Source organism: Vitis riparia, chromosome 3, assembly GCF_004353265.1.
Source record: "Vitis riparia cultivar Riparia Gloire de Montpellier isolate 1030 chromosome 3, EGFV_Vit.rip_1.0, whole genome shotgun sequence".
Classification (NCBI taxonomy): domain Eukaryota; kingdom Viridiplantae; phylum Streptophyta; class Magnoliopsida; order Vitales; family Vitaceae; genus Vitis; species Vitis riparia.
In genome coordinates, this window is record NC_048433.1 from 5,686,085 (window position 1) to 5,702,735 (window position 16,651).

The 16,651-nt window shown below is 31.0% G+C and overlaps 1 protein-coding gene across 1 annotated transcript; it reads left to right on the forward strand.

Moving 5' to 3' along the window:
• The first annotated feature begins 5,987 nt into the window (after window positions 1–5,987).
• On the forward strand, window positions 5,988–8,974 carry LOC117911503 (cysteine proteinase RD21A-like). Its single transcript, XM_034825906.1, has 5 exons — window positions 5,988–6,494; window positions 7,249–7,484; window positions 7,625–7,765; window positions 8,037–8,489; window positions 8,576–8,974. The coding sequence occupies exons 1-5, from the start codon at window positions 6,005–6,007 to the stop codon at window positions 8,663–8,665; spliced, it is 1,410 nt and encodes a 469-aa protein (XP_034681797.1). The 5' UTR covers window positions 5,988–6,004; the 3' UTR covers window positions 8,666–8,974.
• Window positions 8,975–16,651: the final 7,677 nt, after the last annotated feature.

A 16,651-nucleotide genomic window follows, 5' to 3' on the forward strand; every position in this document is an offset into this window, starting at 1 on the left:
GACAAACCAGTGGATCCTGCCTGTAATACGTACCATGAAGTGAGTGATTCAAAATTCGTCAAGGAAGAAGAGTTCTTCCCCCTTATTTTTCACATTCTTCTACTTCTACATTGTTCTACTACTTTTTATGCTTCTCTCTTCCTCTACTTCCTTCATAGCTGGTTATTTATAGAGGGTGGGACGATGTTGAGGAACTGTTAACTGGGAGGCAAATGGAGTGTCTCTTCCTTGAACAACTTGCAATATAAGGTGACTTCATATGATTATCGGGTGACATGCATGCTATGGCAGCTAGCTGAGACTTTGATGATGATAGCTTTGAATCATCTCCCAAGGCATTGTCAATGCTCTTAGCGAAGCTTGCTTGAAGGGGGGTGAAAAGATAAGAAATGAGAAAGAGAAGTGAGAGGAGCTTTAGGTTTTGAGGGTCAAATATCTGCTAAAAGGATAGTGAAAAGTGGAAGAAGGCACTATAAGTTTTAAGCCGCATATTGTTTTTGAATATAAAATGATTAAAATACATTTATTTAATATAAAAAATTAGTCATTAAAAATTATATTTATGAATTTTTATTAAATAATAATTTTTTTATTTTATAAAATCAAAATACCACATAAGCAAAAAATATTAAGGGTTCTTTTGGACACATGGAAATAACTCTCAAATTGTAAAAATGATCTCCCCTTTTATTTTGTTGAAAAATGATCCTTTTTTTAGCACTTTTAACCCTCTTTATTTTATTTTATTTAATAAGACTAAACATCTATTGCAAAGTCAATACTCTTCATAAAAATATGATCTGACAAAATTTAAATAAATTTAAAAAATTGAATAGATATAATAATATAAAATACAAATGGTAAATCATTAACATTAATAAAAAAATTAAAAAAGAAAATTTTCACCTTTGGGTTTTTTTTTTTTTTTTTTTTACTATAATAACTAAATAGCAGTGGGATTAAAAGTGGAAGAGAAAATATGTTTTAGTGATAGAGGATATACTTATATAATTCTCACTTATTTTTTAATTGTATAAAAGTATGAAAATAAAGATATTTTAGACATTATCTAAAATTTGTGAAATCGGGTTTTGAACTATTGGTTTATTCTAAGTGTATTTAAGCAAAATGATTTCTAAAGTGACAATCACTAAAATAAATTAAGTCAAAACAAAATCACAAAAAAAAAAAAAAAGACCTCAAAGATAAAATCAATCAAGACCTATTTTCTACAATATTTTTGTAAGGGTGTTGATACACTAGGTTCATATTACATTACATTTTTATTTAAGTACCTAAAATTATCTAAGTGCCTAAATCGGTATTGTTTTTTTATAAATTAGACGATTTCATGTTTTTTTTTTAATTAAAACTTTGAATTTAATCCTTCCTAAACTTGTTTTAGAAGGTTTAAGAAGTTGGATATAAGTTATCAAATGTTTTATGCCTCAAACCAAGGTCTTTTATGTGCTTTACTATACAACTAGTAAAGGCATGGAAGAATCAATTAAGCCGATTGGGCTTGACTAATTAAGGTTCATTTGTATTCCCTCTTTTTTAATAGCACGTGAACTACACAGTTGAGGCTAAATTTCAACTGATTAAGCCAATTGGGCAACAGTAACCTCAATGGCTTGTAGTTAGTCTATTGGTTAGTCAATCAATCAAACCTAAATTATATCTAATGGCTAGTTTGATCTTCCAACTCCTATTTAAAAGCCTTAAAATTCTTGTATTCATAAGGAAAGAGTTCTAAATTATTCTTAAATATTATTTGAGTCCTAGCTAGGAAAGTGTTTTAGAGTGCACTTGTTTTTAAATTTACATTTCATCTTAGTGCACCATACAACCATAGTTTCTCTGCATTCTATTTGAGTAAATATTGTAAACTATGAATTTTTTCTTCATTTCTATATCCTACAAGGGTGCTTTAGAATTGTAATCCCAAGGGAAGCGTTTAGAAGTTTTGTTGGTAGAACCGTTACTTGATTAGAAACTTGAGGAGAATGAACGTATGTTAGATTGTACTAAACCACTATAAAAACTAATGCTTACAAATTCTCTTTTTTACTCTTTTTACTTTACATGTAAATTATTCTTTCATTATATTTGTTATATAAGTGCATATAATAGTTATTTGCATTCTCTAAATCCGAATTTGCAAAATGCAGTCATCATCCTATTCACCCTTCCCCTTGAGTTATTACCTTAAATTGACATAGCTAAAATCTTGATAAAATTATCCATTACTCTTCTTATATGAAATAAAATACATTGTAATCTTTTGGATTACATAAGTGAAAAATTATACACATTTTTCCAAATATTTTCATTCTATTTTTTTCTTCATCAAAGAAATTTTGTAAAAAGTTATGATTCATTTGTTATTGAATTATAATTCTATCATTCCTAAATCCCTAGATATCAAATATTAATAAATTAAAATGTTTGTATAGTTAGAATTTAAAATGCAAAACATATATATATATATATATATATATATATATATATATATATATATATATATATATATATTGTAATTGCTAGCTAGCATAAAAAAATTACAAAAATAAACTACTACCTATAGAAAAATTTTAATATAAAAACTCTAAATTTCTATTTATTGAAGTACTTTTATTAGTATTTAATTTTCTAATTAAATTTTAGTCTTCTATATTTTTATACATATGTTTTTCTTAATGAATATAAAGTCATTTTTCCAAACTTGCTATCAAAATAAGAGTTTTTTTATTATTTTTATTTTACTTTAATGTATATTGAGTCAAAATCATCAATATCTAAGGTTAAGGTTTCAAATCTTATGGTCACCATGTCTAATTATTAAAAGGAAAAATTAATTAAAATCATATTTTAAATCATAAATAACATAAAATTATAAAATTATTACATTGTCAAACCCTAAAAGTTTTATATTTAAACAATTCAAATAGTCAACAATAAATATTAATTATGTAAAACATCAAAATATAAAAAAAATACTAATAAAAATAGAAATACCATAGAATGATCAAATTGTAAAACCGTCACATCCAAACCCAAGAAATTTTATTAAAAAATTTAGAAATTAATTCTACATTTGAAATGTTTTTTTAAAATGAGAATACAACTCATACAAGTAATATTCATTATGAGATTTAATCAAATTAAAATATCATGAATTGGGTCATAATTAGAGATGATAATGAATTCCAAACAGGTTTGTCTCATCCCAACCTCGTCCTATTTATTCAAAAATTTTCTCATATCTGTTCCATTAAAAAAATTAAATGATATAAAGGGGGCATGAGATGAAATTTTTAAATTTTTTTTAAATATTTTAGAATTTTCTTAATTATATTAAAATAAATATATTTTATAAATAATTAAAATATTATATATTTTTTATAATATATATATTAAAAATAGGAAAATAAAAATTAAATTAAATTAATTTTTCAAATTAAAATTTATATATAATTAAGATAAGACAAGAGAAAATAAGATAATATCGAAACTCGTCCTAATTCTATTTTAGATTTTTTATAAAATCTCTAACTTGTTTCAAATTTGTTTATTTAAATTTTAAACTTATCCCGATGATAAAAAAAAAAAAAAAAAAAAAAAAAAAAAAAAAAAAAAAAAAAAAAAAAAAAACCCACCCCATTCCTGTCTCATAATTTACAATGTGACAAGGTAGTAATGGGGCACGTCCCAAGCCCATTACAATTTACCCCGCCAAAGGAAATAATTGTCCACGAGATTCATAACACTGAACCGCCAAAATTCAGAAGGCATAATATTGCAGAATGCAAGATCACATGTGGGTATCCATAAGGTGGAGCCCACGCACATGGTACAGCTCATCACTGGTTTTAATATTTATAAAAAAAGAAAAAAAAAACATAAAAGGAGAAAAAAAATCTAAAAATATCTCAAATCCATCATTTTTAACGTCTAAATCAACTAATTGTATTTATTATTATTTTCAAAGTAAACTTATTATCATTATTAATTTCAACGCTGTTTCATTATGTTTAATAATTTTTTTTCTTATTATTTTCTCCGGGTCACGTTTCTAGTAATCTTAAAATTTAAAATCGGTGTATGATTGACATTTTTCCTATGATATTAAGAGTGACTAACGTTGAAAGGTTTGTGCATGTGCATAGATTATAAAATTATCCCATTAAATAAATGAAAATAAAATTATTTTTTTAACAAATATTAAAAATCATGATAAAAGTGTGAAAGAGTTATGAAATAAATAAAATTGAACATTATTATTTTTAGATGCGTAAATTAGAAATAAAAATAAATTAGAGTGTATTGGATTTTACTTTTATTTTGTAATTTTTGAAAATTTAAAAGTAAATATCAATAAAAGTATATAAAAGGTTTGTTAAAATTTATTATTTAATTTTTATTTTAAGTACTAAAGTTATTTGATCAAATTAATTGAAAATTTATTATAAATCATTAAAATGACATATTTATCCTCATAAGTTATAAGTAAGATAAAAGAGATTGAGTAATAATAGAGTTCCTAAAGTAGTAAAAGAGATCATTAAGATAATCAAGGAAAATGATGATAAAAATATAAAATATAAAATAAAAATATGGATTTAAGAATAAATTAATTGTTTTTATTTATTATTTAAAGTTAAAAATAACTTTAAGTTATACCATTAATTTATTTAATTATTTAAATTAAGTTATTAAATCACTCTAAGTTAAGTTATTAAGTCGATTTATCAAATATTCACTAAAAGTACATTCAATAGCGATTCTATGAAGTGCTTTTAATTTTTTTAACATTTAAAAAAATTGATTTTTTAAGTGTTCAAAGAGTTAAAAACATTTTTAAAAATTACTATCAAATAAGTTTTGTATTTTATAATGATTTTAGGAAAAGTTTTTAATCTAAAAAGTGGTTTTGAAATGAATTTAGGTATTTGATAAAATATATGAAATACTTTTAAAAATCTAAAAAATCACTTAGAATGTTGAAAAATGACTAGTAATATTTTGTATAAAAATATTTATTAGGTAATTCTCCTAAAAATACTTTTTTGAGAAAACATCTCCACTAAAAACACGCACTCTTAATTATTTTAAATAAAAAAATTAAGATATGTTTCAACTGTTATCAAAAAAAGTTTTTTTTTATAACAATAAAAGAGAATATGTTTTTGAAAATTGGATAACTCGAACATAAAAAATAAGATATTTTTTTAATATATATTTTAATTATTTTTACGACTTTAAAAAAAATAGGAAACAAATATAAAAAATAGTAATTATCAATAAAACATTAAATATAAAATTTATTTTTAAAAACTATTTAAATTAAAAAAAAAAAGTTGGTCACAATAATAATAACAAATCTTTATAGGTTATGTTTAGTTCCCGGAAAATACTAAGAAAAGAAAAAAAATATAAAGAAAAATGATTTTTTCATATTTGGTTGTCCTATGAAAAATATAAAAGAAAATTAAATATAATTAAAATTAATTAAAAACTTATATATTTTAAAATTATTTAATCTTTATATTAATGAGTAAAAATAAATAAAATGAGTTTGAAGTAAACAATAAAAATAACTTATCAACTTTTAATTTATTTTTTATTTTTTTTCACTTTTTATTTCCTTCTATTTTTCCTTTATATTTTCTTTCTCTTGTATTTTCCCTCAAATTTTTTGAGAACCAAATATTTAATATCCGTGAATCAGAAAAATATAAAAAAAAATTTTTTTTTAAAAATCCAAAAATTTGGACACGCGCTATTGGTAAAGAGTTGGGTCCGCCAACCGAGGACCCGCATGACCCGGGACCTCCTATATCCACGCCCCGATGGACCAATCCCCCAATCACCCTTCTCGCCTCCTTCCCAACCAATCACATTTCAGTTCTCTTATTTACGGTTTTTGCCCCTCCCTTCCTCCCTATAAATTCCCACCCAGCCCCACCACATCTCTCTTAATAATCACCAATCCTCCTCTTCCATGGCTGTTTCTCAATCCCCCATCATGGCTTCCTTTTTATTCTCTTTCTTCTTCCTTTTAGCCGCCCTATTCTCCGCCTCCGCCTCCGCTGCCGACATGTCCATCATCAGCTACGGGGATCGTCTCGAGAAGAGGACGGACGCGGAGGTCATGGCGGTGTACGAGGCGTGGCTGGTGAAGCATGGGAAGTCGTACAACGCGTTGGGGGAGAGAGAGAGGCGTTTTGAGATTTTCAAGAATAATCTCAGGTTCATTGAGGAGCATAACGCTGTGAACCGGACTTACAAGGTTGGGTTGAATAGGTTCGCCGATCTGACCAACGAGGAGTACCGGTCGAGGTATTTGGGCAGGCGCGATGAGACCCGGCGGGGTTTGAGAGCGAGCAGGGTTAGCGATCGGTATTCCTTTCGGGCCGGCGAAGACTTGCCGGAGTCGGTGGACTGGAGGGAGAAAGGCGCCGTTGTTCCTGTGAAGGATCAAGGCAACTGCGGTGAGTAATTTTCCTTTCCTTCTCTTTTCTTTTCTTTTTGTTGCATTTTGCTTTATGCTTTTTGCTTATATTTTTTTAATCGGAGTCGGCGGTGGGGTTGACTCGTGTGTGAGCGTCCCGTTCGCACAAATGGTCTTCTCAAAGTAGTTCTGGATGTAGATGATTCCGTTTGTTTTGTCAGAAAATTGTTTCTCCTTAATTGAACCCCCTTTTGGGTTTTGAAATTTCTTTACAATCCATTAATATGGTCCTATCAACAATGGATTTCAAAAATTCATCTGCTTTATAGAGAATTGATCAGAAAGGTATATCAAGTACAGGGTACTCTAAAGTCCTAAGAAAAAAAGGTAAATTTGTGGTGTTTCCCAGAAATCTATTTTGGGGTTCTCAAGGTTTGCCTTTGTTGATCTTTAATTTGATATTGTTGCCATGAATTTTTAGGAAATATTCATTCTGTTTAGGCTTTAGATAAATCAGGGTTATAAACCGGAAATTTGCTATCTTCATCTAACAAACATTTGGTAAAAATTGGTACGCTGATATGAGGCAAGAATTAATCTCATGATCCTAAAGAAAAAGATCAAAACTTGGCTCATAAACATATTTTTTTTTATAGACATAGAAGTGGAGTTGAGGATGGAGCTATGTGTTGTTACTTTTGAAATTTTTAGCTATTAATTCCACTCTGTTTCTTTACCCTTGCTATGTGTACTGATTAATAACTGATTTTGCTTCCTAAATTCAATTCATGAAGGGAGTTGCTGGGCATTCTCGACCATTGCTGCTGTGGAAGGGATAAACCAAATAGCAACGGGGGATCTGATCTCTCTATCAGAGCAGGAGCTGGTGGATTGTGATAAGTCATACAACCAAGGATGCAATGGAGGTCTCATGGACTATGCTTTTGAATTCATCATCAACAATGGTGGCATTGATAGCGAAGAAGATTACCCTTATCGGGCGGCTGATACAACCTGTGATCCTAACCGGGTTTGTGCCTTCACCGAATCTTTTCTTAAAGAGTGAAAAATTTTCAAGTTGCCTGAAAGGGTGTTGTGTTCATGGACATGACCATGACCATGAGGTTGTAGTATAATCCTAATTCACTGTAATATATTTCCTTCTTTCAGAAAAATGCTCGGGTTGTGTCCATTGATGGATATGAAGATGTTCCACAAAATGATGAGGGATCCTTGAAGAAAGCTGTGGCAAATCAACCAGTTAGTGTTGCCATCGAAGCCCGTGGCAGGGCTTTCCAACTCTACCAGTCAGTAAGTGACCATATCCTCTCACTACCCTTCAGAAAAGCTTGCCATTATATGCTTCGAGAATGATAAGTGCATACACACATACATAATACATATATGCATATCTAGTTGATTGTGTTCGTGAGCTAAATCTGCTCACAGACCCAGTCATGTTGATTGGAAATATTATAGGAGTGGTTAAAGAGACTCTTCAACGAAGCACAGGAAATATCGCATTTTTTCATGTTGCAGTACATGAAGTATCTAAAGTTCAAATGTCCTTTTATCTATGTAGGGTGTATTTACTGGTCAGTGCGGGACACAATTGGATCATGGTGTAGTTGCTGTGGGATATGGTACAGAAAATGGTGTGGACTACTGGATTGTTAGGAACTCATGGGGCCCTAACTGGGGGGAGAGTGGATATATCAAGTTGGAGCGTAATTTGGCCGGCACTGAAACTGGCAAGTGCGGGATTGCAATAGAACCCTCTTACCCAATCAAGAATGGGCAGAACCCTCCTAACCCCGGTCCATCCCCTCCTTCTCCTTCCAAGCCAAGTGTAGTCTGCGATGAATACTACACATGCCCTGAGGAAAGCACATGCTGTTGTATCTATGAGTACGCTGGTTTCTGCTTTGAATGGGGATGCTGCCCTCTTGAGGGTGCCACCTGTTGTGACGACCATTACAGCTGCTGCCCTCACGAATATCCCGTCTGTGATGTTGATGCTGGAACCTGCCAAATGGTAATTACTACTCTACTTAACAGACAATGTTTTTGGTTTTTTTCTTCCACGCTATTTTTGTTTACTTATATTTTCCAATGGAACAGAGCAAGGGCAACCCATTGTCGGTAAAAGCATGGAGGCGAACCCCTGCTAGACCCGTTTTTGCTCCCCGGCCTGTTATTGAGGTCATCTAGTGTGTGCGTGGAGGAAAAGTCAAAGGGGCTGCAACTATGAACAGATTGTTCATCAAGCTCTGTCAGAGCTCATTGGATAATTACAGCATACTTCCCATGGATTGATTTAATGTGTTATGGGGTTCATATTGATTGCTACTGTAAATAGCCGTTTATGTCTCCAACCCACAGGGTGGACTAGTTTAAGTTATTTAGTTTCAATTTGCTTAGGTAACAATCAAGAAGGATCATTTTATGACCCCTTATTATTGATCCTAAATTTATCTTATAACATCCCTTTAATGTTACAACCTCCAACTCTTTTCGTTATATTCGATATTTATAAATCATTGATTTATGGAGTATTAGAACCTGTTTGGCCATGTGATTTAAAAATAGTTTTTTGTTTATAACCTTCTTTACTCCTGTTGTGAAAATGGTTTTCAAAAATAAAGTGAAATAGTTAACACTTTTAAAAAAATAAGTAGAAGCTCTGTTTACATCTTTTCAAAAATAAAAACAAACCACATAAAATTTAAATAAACAAATAAAATTGAATATGATATTATTATCTTTGAATTCTTAAAAAATTTTATTAACCAAATAAATTTCAAATCAAATCGATACATAAAATTTATTTATTTTCAAAAATTAATTTAAAATTTAAAGAGTGAACTGATTAATATAAAAATTTATTGATAGAAATTGATTTATAACAATTTTATTGCTTTTCTTTTACATATTTTTACCTAGTAAAGGAACTTCAAATTAAATAAGACTTAATGTGTTGGATTTTTTGAAAACTCAAATAGTGAACAAATTAATACCGATAATTTATGTAAAAAAAAAAAATAGTGTTAAACGACTTTATTATTTCTTTTTTATATAGAATCATTTTCCAATTTTTTTTACTAAGAAAATGAACTATAAATTAAACAATGCTAAAAAGGTTGGGTTCATTAATGCATCTAGTAATCTTAAAAATTACTTAAAACGTAAATAATGATTCAATCAATACTATAAATTTATTAACAAAATTTGGTTTAAAATGACTTTATGGTTTCTCTTTTACATAAAATCACTGTTTTTTAATTTTTTTAATCAGACAAATAAATTCCAAATTAAACAAAACTTAATGTGTTATATTTATCAACAAGTTTAATAACTTTAAAAATAATTTGAATCTCAACTAATAAACTCATTAATATTAGGAATTTATGTATAAAAATTGGTTTATTTAAAAACAATTTATCCAAACTGTTGTAAAACAAGGACAAATATAATGCAAATCAAAGTAGTAGAGATAAAATATATCTTACTTTGATATATAATATGGAAGAATGAATCAAAGAAGAGAATTGAGAAAGTGAAAGAAAGAGAGAGAGAGAGAGAGAATGAGAGGAAGAGTTTTCTTTCTTTTTCTCGGGATACTCTTACATGGGAGGTAAGAAGCCTTTTATAGGCTTCATAATATGAACTCCCATTACTCATCTTAAAGATGAGTAAATGGAGTTCATAATGACCATCAATGTGGTCATTCATTACTCTTCATTTAAAACACTCTCCCTTGGATGACCACCATATTAAAAGAATATGCCTCATTAAAACCTTGGTAGTAAAAAATCCTATAGGAAAAACTTAGCGAAGGAAAAAGAGTACAATATTCTTTTCTTGGTATATTAGGACTACCTCGTTAAAAACCTTGCCAGTAAAACTCAGTAGGACAAAACCTGGACGAAGGAAAAAAGAGTACAATACACTAACACCCTTTTACAAGCATACTCTCTCTCATGTCGATATTTTTGAGTTGACGCATTCCAATCCTGTGTATTAACTTCTTAAATGTTGAGGTTGGTAATGATTTTGTGAATAAATCTGCTAGATTATCACTTGAGCATATTTGTTGCACATCAATTTCACTACTCTTCTGAAGTTCATGTGTATAAAAGAATTTTGGTGAAATGTGTTTAGTTCTATCTCCTTTAATATAACCCCCTGTTATTTGTGCAATGCATACAACATTATCTTCAAATAATGTTGTCGGGTCACCTTTGATAGAGGAGAGTCCACATGATTCTCGAATATACTGGATCATAGATCTTAGCCATATATATTCACGACTTGCTTCATGAATTGCCAGTATTTCTGAATGATTTGATGATGTGGCTACCATTGTTTGTTTGACAGATCTCCATGAAATAGCAGTACCATTGCAATTAAACACATACCCTGTTTGTGACTTGCCTTTATGTGGATCTGAAAGATATCCTGCATCTGCATATCCAAGCAATTGTTGCTTTGATTCCCTTGAGTAAAATAAACCCATATCAGTAGTTCCGCGAAAATAACGCAATATATGTTTGATACCATTCCAATGTCTTTGAGTTAGAGCGGTACTGTATCTTGCTAATAAATTGACAGAAAAAGCAATGTTTGGACGTGTACAATTGGCAAGATACATAAGTGCACCAATAGCACTAAGATATGGTACTTCAGGACCAAGTAACTCTTCATCCTTTTCGCAAGGACGAAATGGATCTTTTTTCACATCAAGTGATCGAACAACCATTGGAGAACTTAAAGGATGCGCTTTATCCATATAAAAACGCTTCAAAACTTTCTTAATGTATGTTGATCGATGTACTAAAACTCCATTTGGAAAATGCTCGATCTGCAGGCCGAGACAAAATTTTGTTTTTCCAAGATCTTTCATCTCAAATTCCTTTTTCAAGTAATTTGTTGTTCTTGTGAGCTCTTCAGGAGTTCCAACAAGATTTAAGTCATCAACATACACTGCAATAATTGCAAATCCGGTTTCTGATTTCTTAATAAAGATGTATGGACATATAGGGTTATTCATATGCCTTTCTTTTAGTAAGTATTCGCTAAGGCGATTGTACCACATGCGTCCAGATTACTTTAATCCATACAAAGATCGTTGTAACTTGATTGAGTACATGCTTCGAGGCTTTGTATTATTTGCATCAGGCAATTTAAATCCTTCAGGGATTTTCATGTATATATCATTATCCATGGATCCGTATAAATATGCTATAATAACATCCATGAGACACATATCTAGTCCTTCTGAGACTACCAAACTAATTAAGAAACGAAATGTGATTGCATCCATGACAGGAGAATATGTTTCCTCGTAGTCAATACCAGGTCTCTGCGGGAAACCTTGTGCTACTAATCGCACTTTATATCTTATGATCTCATTATTCTCATTGCGCTTTCGTACAAATACTCATTTGTACCCAACAGGCTTTACATCTTCAGGTGTTTGGACTACAGGTCCAAAAACTTCTCGTTTTGTTAATGAGTTTAATTCTGCTTGTATAGCTTCTTTCCATTTTGGCCAATCATTTCTATGTCGACATTCTTCCACATTTCGTGGTTCGGGATCTTCATCATTTCTTATGATATCAGAGGCCGCTTGGAAAGCAAAAATATTGTTAATAACAATATTATTTCGATCCCATTTTTCTCCCGTTTGTACATAACTTACTGAGATCTCACAATTTTCAGGTACCTGTGCCTCTTCAGGGGCTTCTTGTTCAATATGTGCCTCTTCAGGGGTTTTCTGCATTATTTATGCCTCTTCTATGGCTATAGATTTATCAATTTTAAACTGATAAGTCATTTTGATGGTCTCTTCTAGAGTGCCAAGTTTTTCTTGGATTTTCCTCTTCTTGGGAGTTATATCCTTTGAGCCAACAGGTCTACCACGCTTCAGGCGTATCTTAGATTCATTTGTTAACTGTCCTACAGGGACATCAATCCGTGCTGGAGTATTTGCAGCCGGGATATGTGACTTTGTCACTTTCTTTGTATCAATGAATGCATCTGGTAATTGATTTGCAAGATTTTGCAAATGAATGATCCTTTGAACTTCTAGTTCACATTGATTTGTACGAGGATCAAGATGGGTCATAGTAGATGCCTTCCAACTAATTTCTCGTCGTTCTTCAGGAATCGACTTTTCTCTCCCTAATGATGGGAAAACACTCTCATTAAAATGACAATCCGCAAAGCGGGCTGTAAAAACATCGTCTGTCAAAGGTTTAAGATATCTTATGATAGATGGAGAATCAAAACCTACATAAACCCCAAGTCTTCGTTGGGGACCCATTTTAGTGCGTTGTGTAGGTGCAATTGGTACATATACTGCACAACCAAAGATTCGTAAGTGAGAGATATTTGGTTGTTTTCCAAGCACAAGTTGTGAAGGGGAGTATTCATGGTAAGTTGTAGGTCGAATACGGACTAAAGCTGCAGCATGCATAATAACATGTCCCCAGGCGGAAGTAGGTAATTTGGTTTTCATTAGTAATGGTCGAGCTATTAATTGGAGACGTTTGATGAAGGATTCTACTAAACCATTCTGGGTATGAGTATGAGCAACATGATGCTCAATATTTATCCCTACTGACATGCAATAGTTAATGAATGTTTGAGAAGTAAATTCGCCAGCATTATCAAGACGTATTGTCTTAATTGGATAATTTGGAAATTGTGCTCGTAATCTGATTATTTGTGCAAGGAGTCTAGCAAAGGCTACGTTACGTGTAGAAAGGAGACAAACATGTGACCACCTAGTAGAAGCATCTATTAAGATCATAAAATAACGGAATGGTCCACATGGTGGATGGATAGACCCACATATGTCCCCATGTATTCTTTCTAAAAAGATTGGTGACTTAGATATGACTTTAGTAAAAGATGGTCTGATTATCAATTTACCTTGTGAGCAGGTAGCACATGAGTATTCATTGGGCGAAAGAATCTTCTGGTTCTTTAGTGGATGCCCATGTGAGTGTTCGACTATTCGACGCATCATTGAAGACCCTGAGTGACCTAGCCTGTCATGCCAAAGGACAAAAACTTTTGGGTCGTTGAACTTCTAGTTCACGACAACATATGATTCAATAGGCTTTATAGTTGTATGATACAACCCAGAGGAAAAAGCCGGGAGTTTTTCCATTATAAGCTTCTGGCCAGATATAATGGAAGTAATATAAAGATATTCTACATTATCTTCATTCATAGTTTCAATATGATATCCATTTCTGCGGAGATCTTTAAAACTGAGCAAATTTCTTCTGGATTTGCTAGAATATAACGCGTCATTTATATGGAATCTAGTTCCATTTGGCAATGTTATGTTTGCTCTTCCAGAGCCTTCAACTAAGTTTGTAGTACCAGATATGGTACTTACATTAGCTTTTATTAATGTCAATTCGAGGAAATACCTTTTATCTCAAAGAATTGTGTGCGTGGTCGCACAGTCTGCGAGACATACATCATCCTCATTCATCTTGAGACCAAATAACACATGGATTTCAGATATAACAAAAAAAACAGGGCATAATGTAAATAACAAAGTAAATCAGATGTAAATATAAGACATAATAATATATTATTTTATATATAAAGTAACATTAATCAATGTTAATTTTTTCATCATTTATCAAATGGTCTGTTTTTTCATTGGGACCTCCAAAGAAATCAATGTCATAGTAAGTTAGGTCCAATCCATCGCCATCAGTAAAGTTCATCCTATCTCTTTTCCTTTAGCTTTTATTGATGCTTGGTAAAGGTCGACCAAATGTTTGGGCGTACGACAGGTACGCGACCAATGCCCCTTCATACCACATCTATAACAATTATTCTCATGGTTCTTAGGAGGTTTATCTTGTAAACGCTTCCCATTTTCTTGTATTGTCTCAGTATTGTTCCATTTCTGGTGGTGCAATGAGGCTTTCATTTTCTGAGAATTATTACTATAAGAACCATGGTATCGGGGATTTCTTCCACGACCACGACCACGTCCTCGTCCTCGTCCACGTTCACGAGTTTGGGACAATATTGCATTCACTTCAGGGAATGGTTCAGATCCAGTTGGACGAGACTGGTGATTTCTCATCAAAAGCTCATTATTTTGTTCAGCAACAAGAAGTCATGATATTAATTCAGAATATTTTGTAAATCTACGCTCTCGATATTGCTACTGCAGGAGCACATTCGAGGCATGAAACGTAGTAAAAATTTTCTCTAACATGTCTTCCTCTGTGATTTTTTCTCCACACAGCTTTAATTCAGAGCTGATTTTGAAAAGTGCAGAGTTGTATTCACTAACAATTTTAAAATCTTGCAACCTTAGGTGCATCCAATCATATCGAGCTTTTGGGAAAATCACAGTTTTCTGGTGGTCATATCTTTCCTTCAAATTACTCCATAGAGTAAAAGGGTCCTTTACCGTAAGATACTCATTTTTTAAACCTTCATGGAGGTGATGGCGAAGGAAAATCAATGTTTTTGCGCGATCCTGCAGGGATGCTTGATTTCCTTATTTGATCGTAGCTCCAAGGTTCATTGCATTAAGATGTAATTCAGCATCAAGGATCCAAGATAGATAGTTCTTTCCCGAAATGTCAAGTGCCACAAATTCGAGTTTTGTGATATTCGACATTGTCAAATAACTTCATATATATGACAAAACAATATTATTAAAATAAGTTATAATAACTTGATAGCATTGGTATAACTTTGATTATAAACAAAATCAAATAATTTGTTTATAACTTTTAACAATATGTAACAAAACAAATCAACAATAATATACGGGAATTACCTTCAAAGCAATTCGTGCTGATAACGTGTTGTAAAACAAGGACAAATATAATGCAAATCAAAGTAGTAGAGATAAAATATATCTTACTTTGATATATAATATGGAAGAAGGAATCAAAGAAGAGAATTGAGAAAGTGAAAGAAAGAGAGAGAGAGAGAGAGAGAATGAGAGGAAGAACTTTCTTTCTTTTCTCGGGATACTCTTACATGGGGGGTAAGAAGCCTTTTATAGGCTTCATAATATGAACTCCCATTACTCATCTTAAAGATGAGTAAATGGAGTTCATAATGACCATCAATGTGGTCATTCATTACTCTTCATTTACAACAAAACAAGTTTTTTGTTATTTATTTTTAAAAACTGTTTTTAAAAAACAACTTGCCAAACACCCTTATTTTGATAAAATACTAAAAAATTGTTTTTAGTTCTTTAACTTAAAAATAGTTTTTAAAAATAAGTTTTTTTTTTAAAAAAAAAACATGGCCAAACAAGCCCTTATATTTTTACAAAATATGATTATTAAATCTAAAATCAATGAATGTGGTGGAAAATAGATAAAAAGACTTTTGAAAATAAGAGATATAGTTGTGTAACCTTAAAGAGTCTGTGATGGAAGTGAATTGAGAAAAAAATATACATATAAAAAGTTTTTCAATGTTATAAAATTATTGAATGTTATATTATGAAGTTCTATTTGCTATTAATTACAATGATTTGATTATTGATTACAATGGCTTGATGATCGATTATTTCAACTTTGCAATGATTTGATTATCGATTATAATGGTTCGATTATTGATTATTTTAAGCTCATCGAAATTTGGGAAATCGACATATTGGAAAATTAAAATACAATTTTATAACATTGGAATAAAAAATGGAAAGGAGAATTAAAATGTTGCTATGATTTATTTTTATATTTATCTTATTTTTATTCATATTTTTATGTATCAAACGCAAACACACTAAGATGAATTTCAAATAGGATATCATTGTAAGACTCGATTATTTCATAGTGATTTAAGACAACTATTTGCTTTTAATTTTAGTTAAAAGCAAAACCAAAATCATCATTATAAAACCGCATTTTTTGTATATGATAAAATTTTGATGAAACATAATACAATTTTTTTTGGTAAAAGTTAAAAGATGATTTTTCCAAGAGAAGCAACATTATAAACCTTTTTCTATAAAAATATTTCATCATATCAAAAACATGGGATTGGATGGCTTGACTTGAAATAGAGGCCTTCCAATTTCCAACCCCGCCAACCGACATGAACAACCTTTTTCCGAAAATTTCATCATTTTTATTTTTGAGTAGTAGAAGACACATTTCTCAGTTTTTCAAGCAACCAAATTATGCTCCT

What these genes read in the sequence shown, in the direction of transcription:
- LOC117911503 (XM_034825906.1), top strand. Translation starts at nt 6,005, where the DNA reads ATGGCTGTTTCTCAATCCCCCATCATGGCTTCCTTTTTATTCTCTTTC. An exon ending in GAAGGATCAAGGCAACTGCG is followed by an intron (nt 6,495 to 7,248) that starts GTGAGTAATTTT and finishes CAATTCATGAAG; the next exon opens with GGAGTTGCTGGGCATTCTCG. An exon ending in ATGCTGGAACCTGCCAAATG is followed by an intron (nt 8,490 to 8,575) that starts GTAATTACTACT and finishes CCAATGGAACAG; the next exon opens with AGCAAGGGCAACCCATTGTC.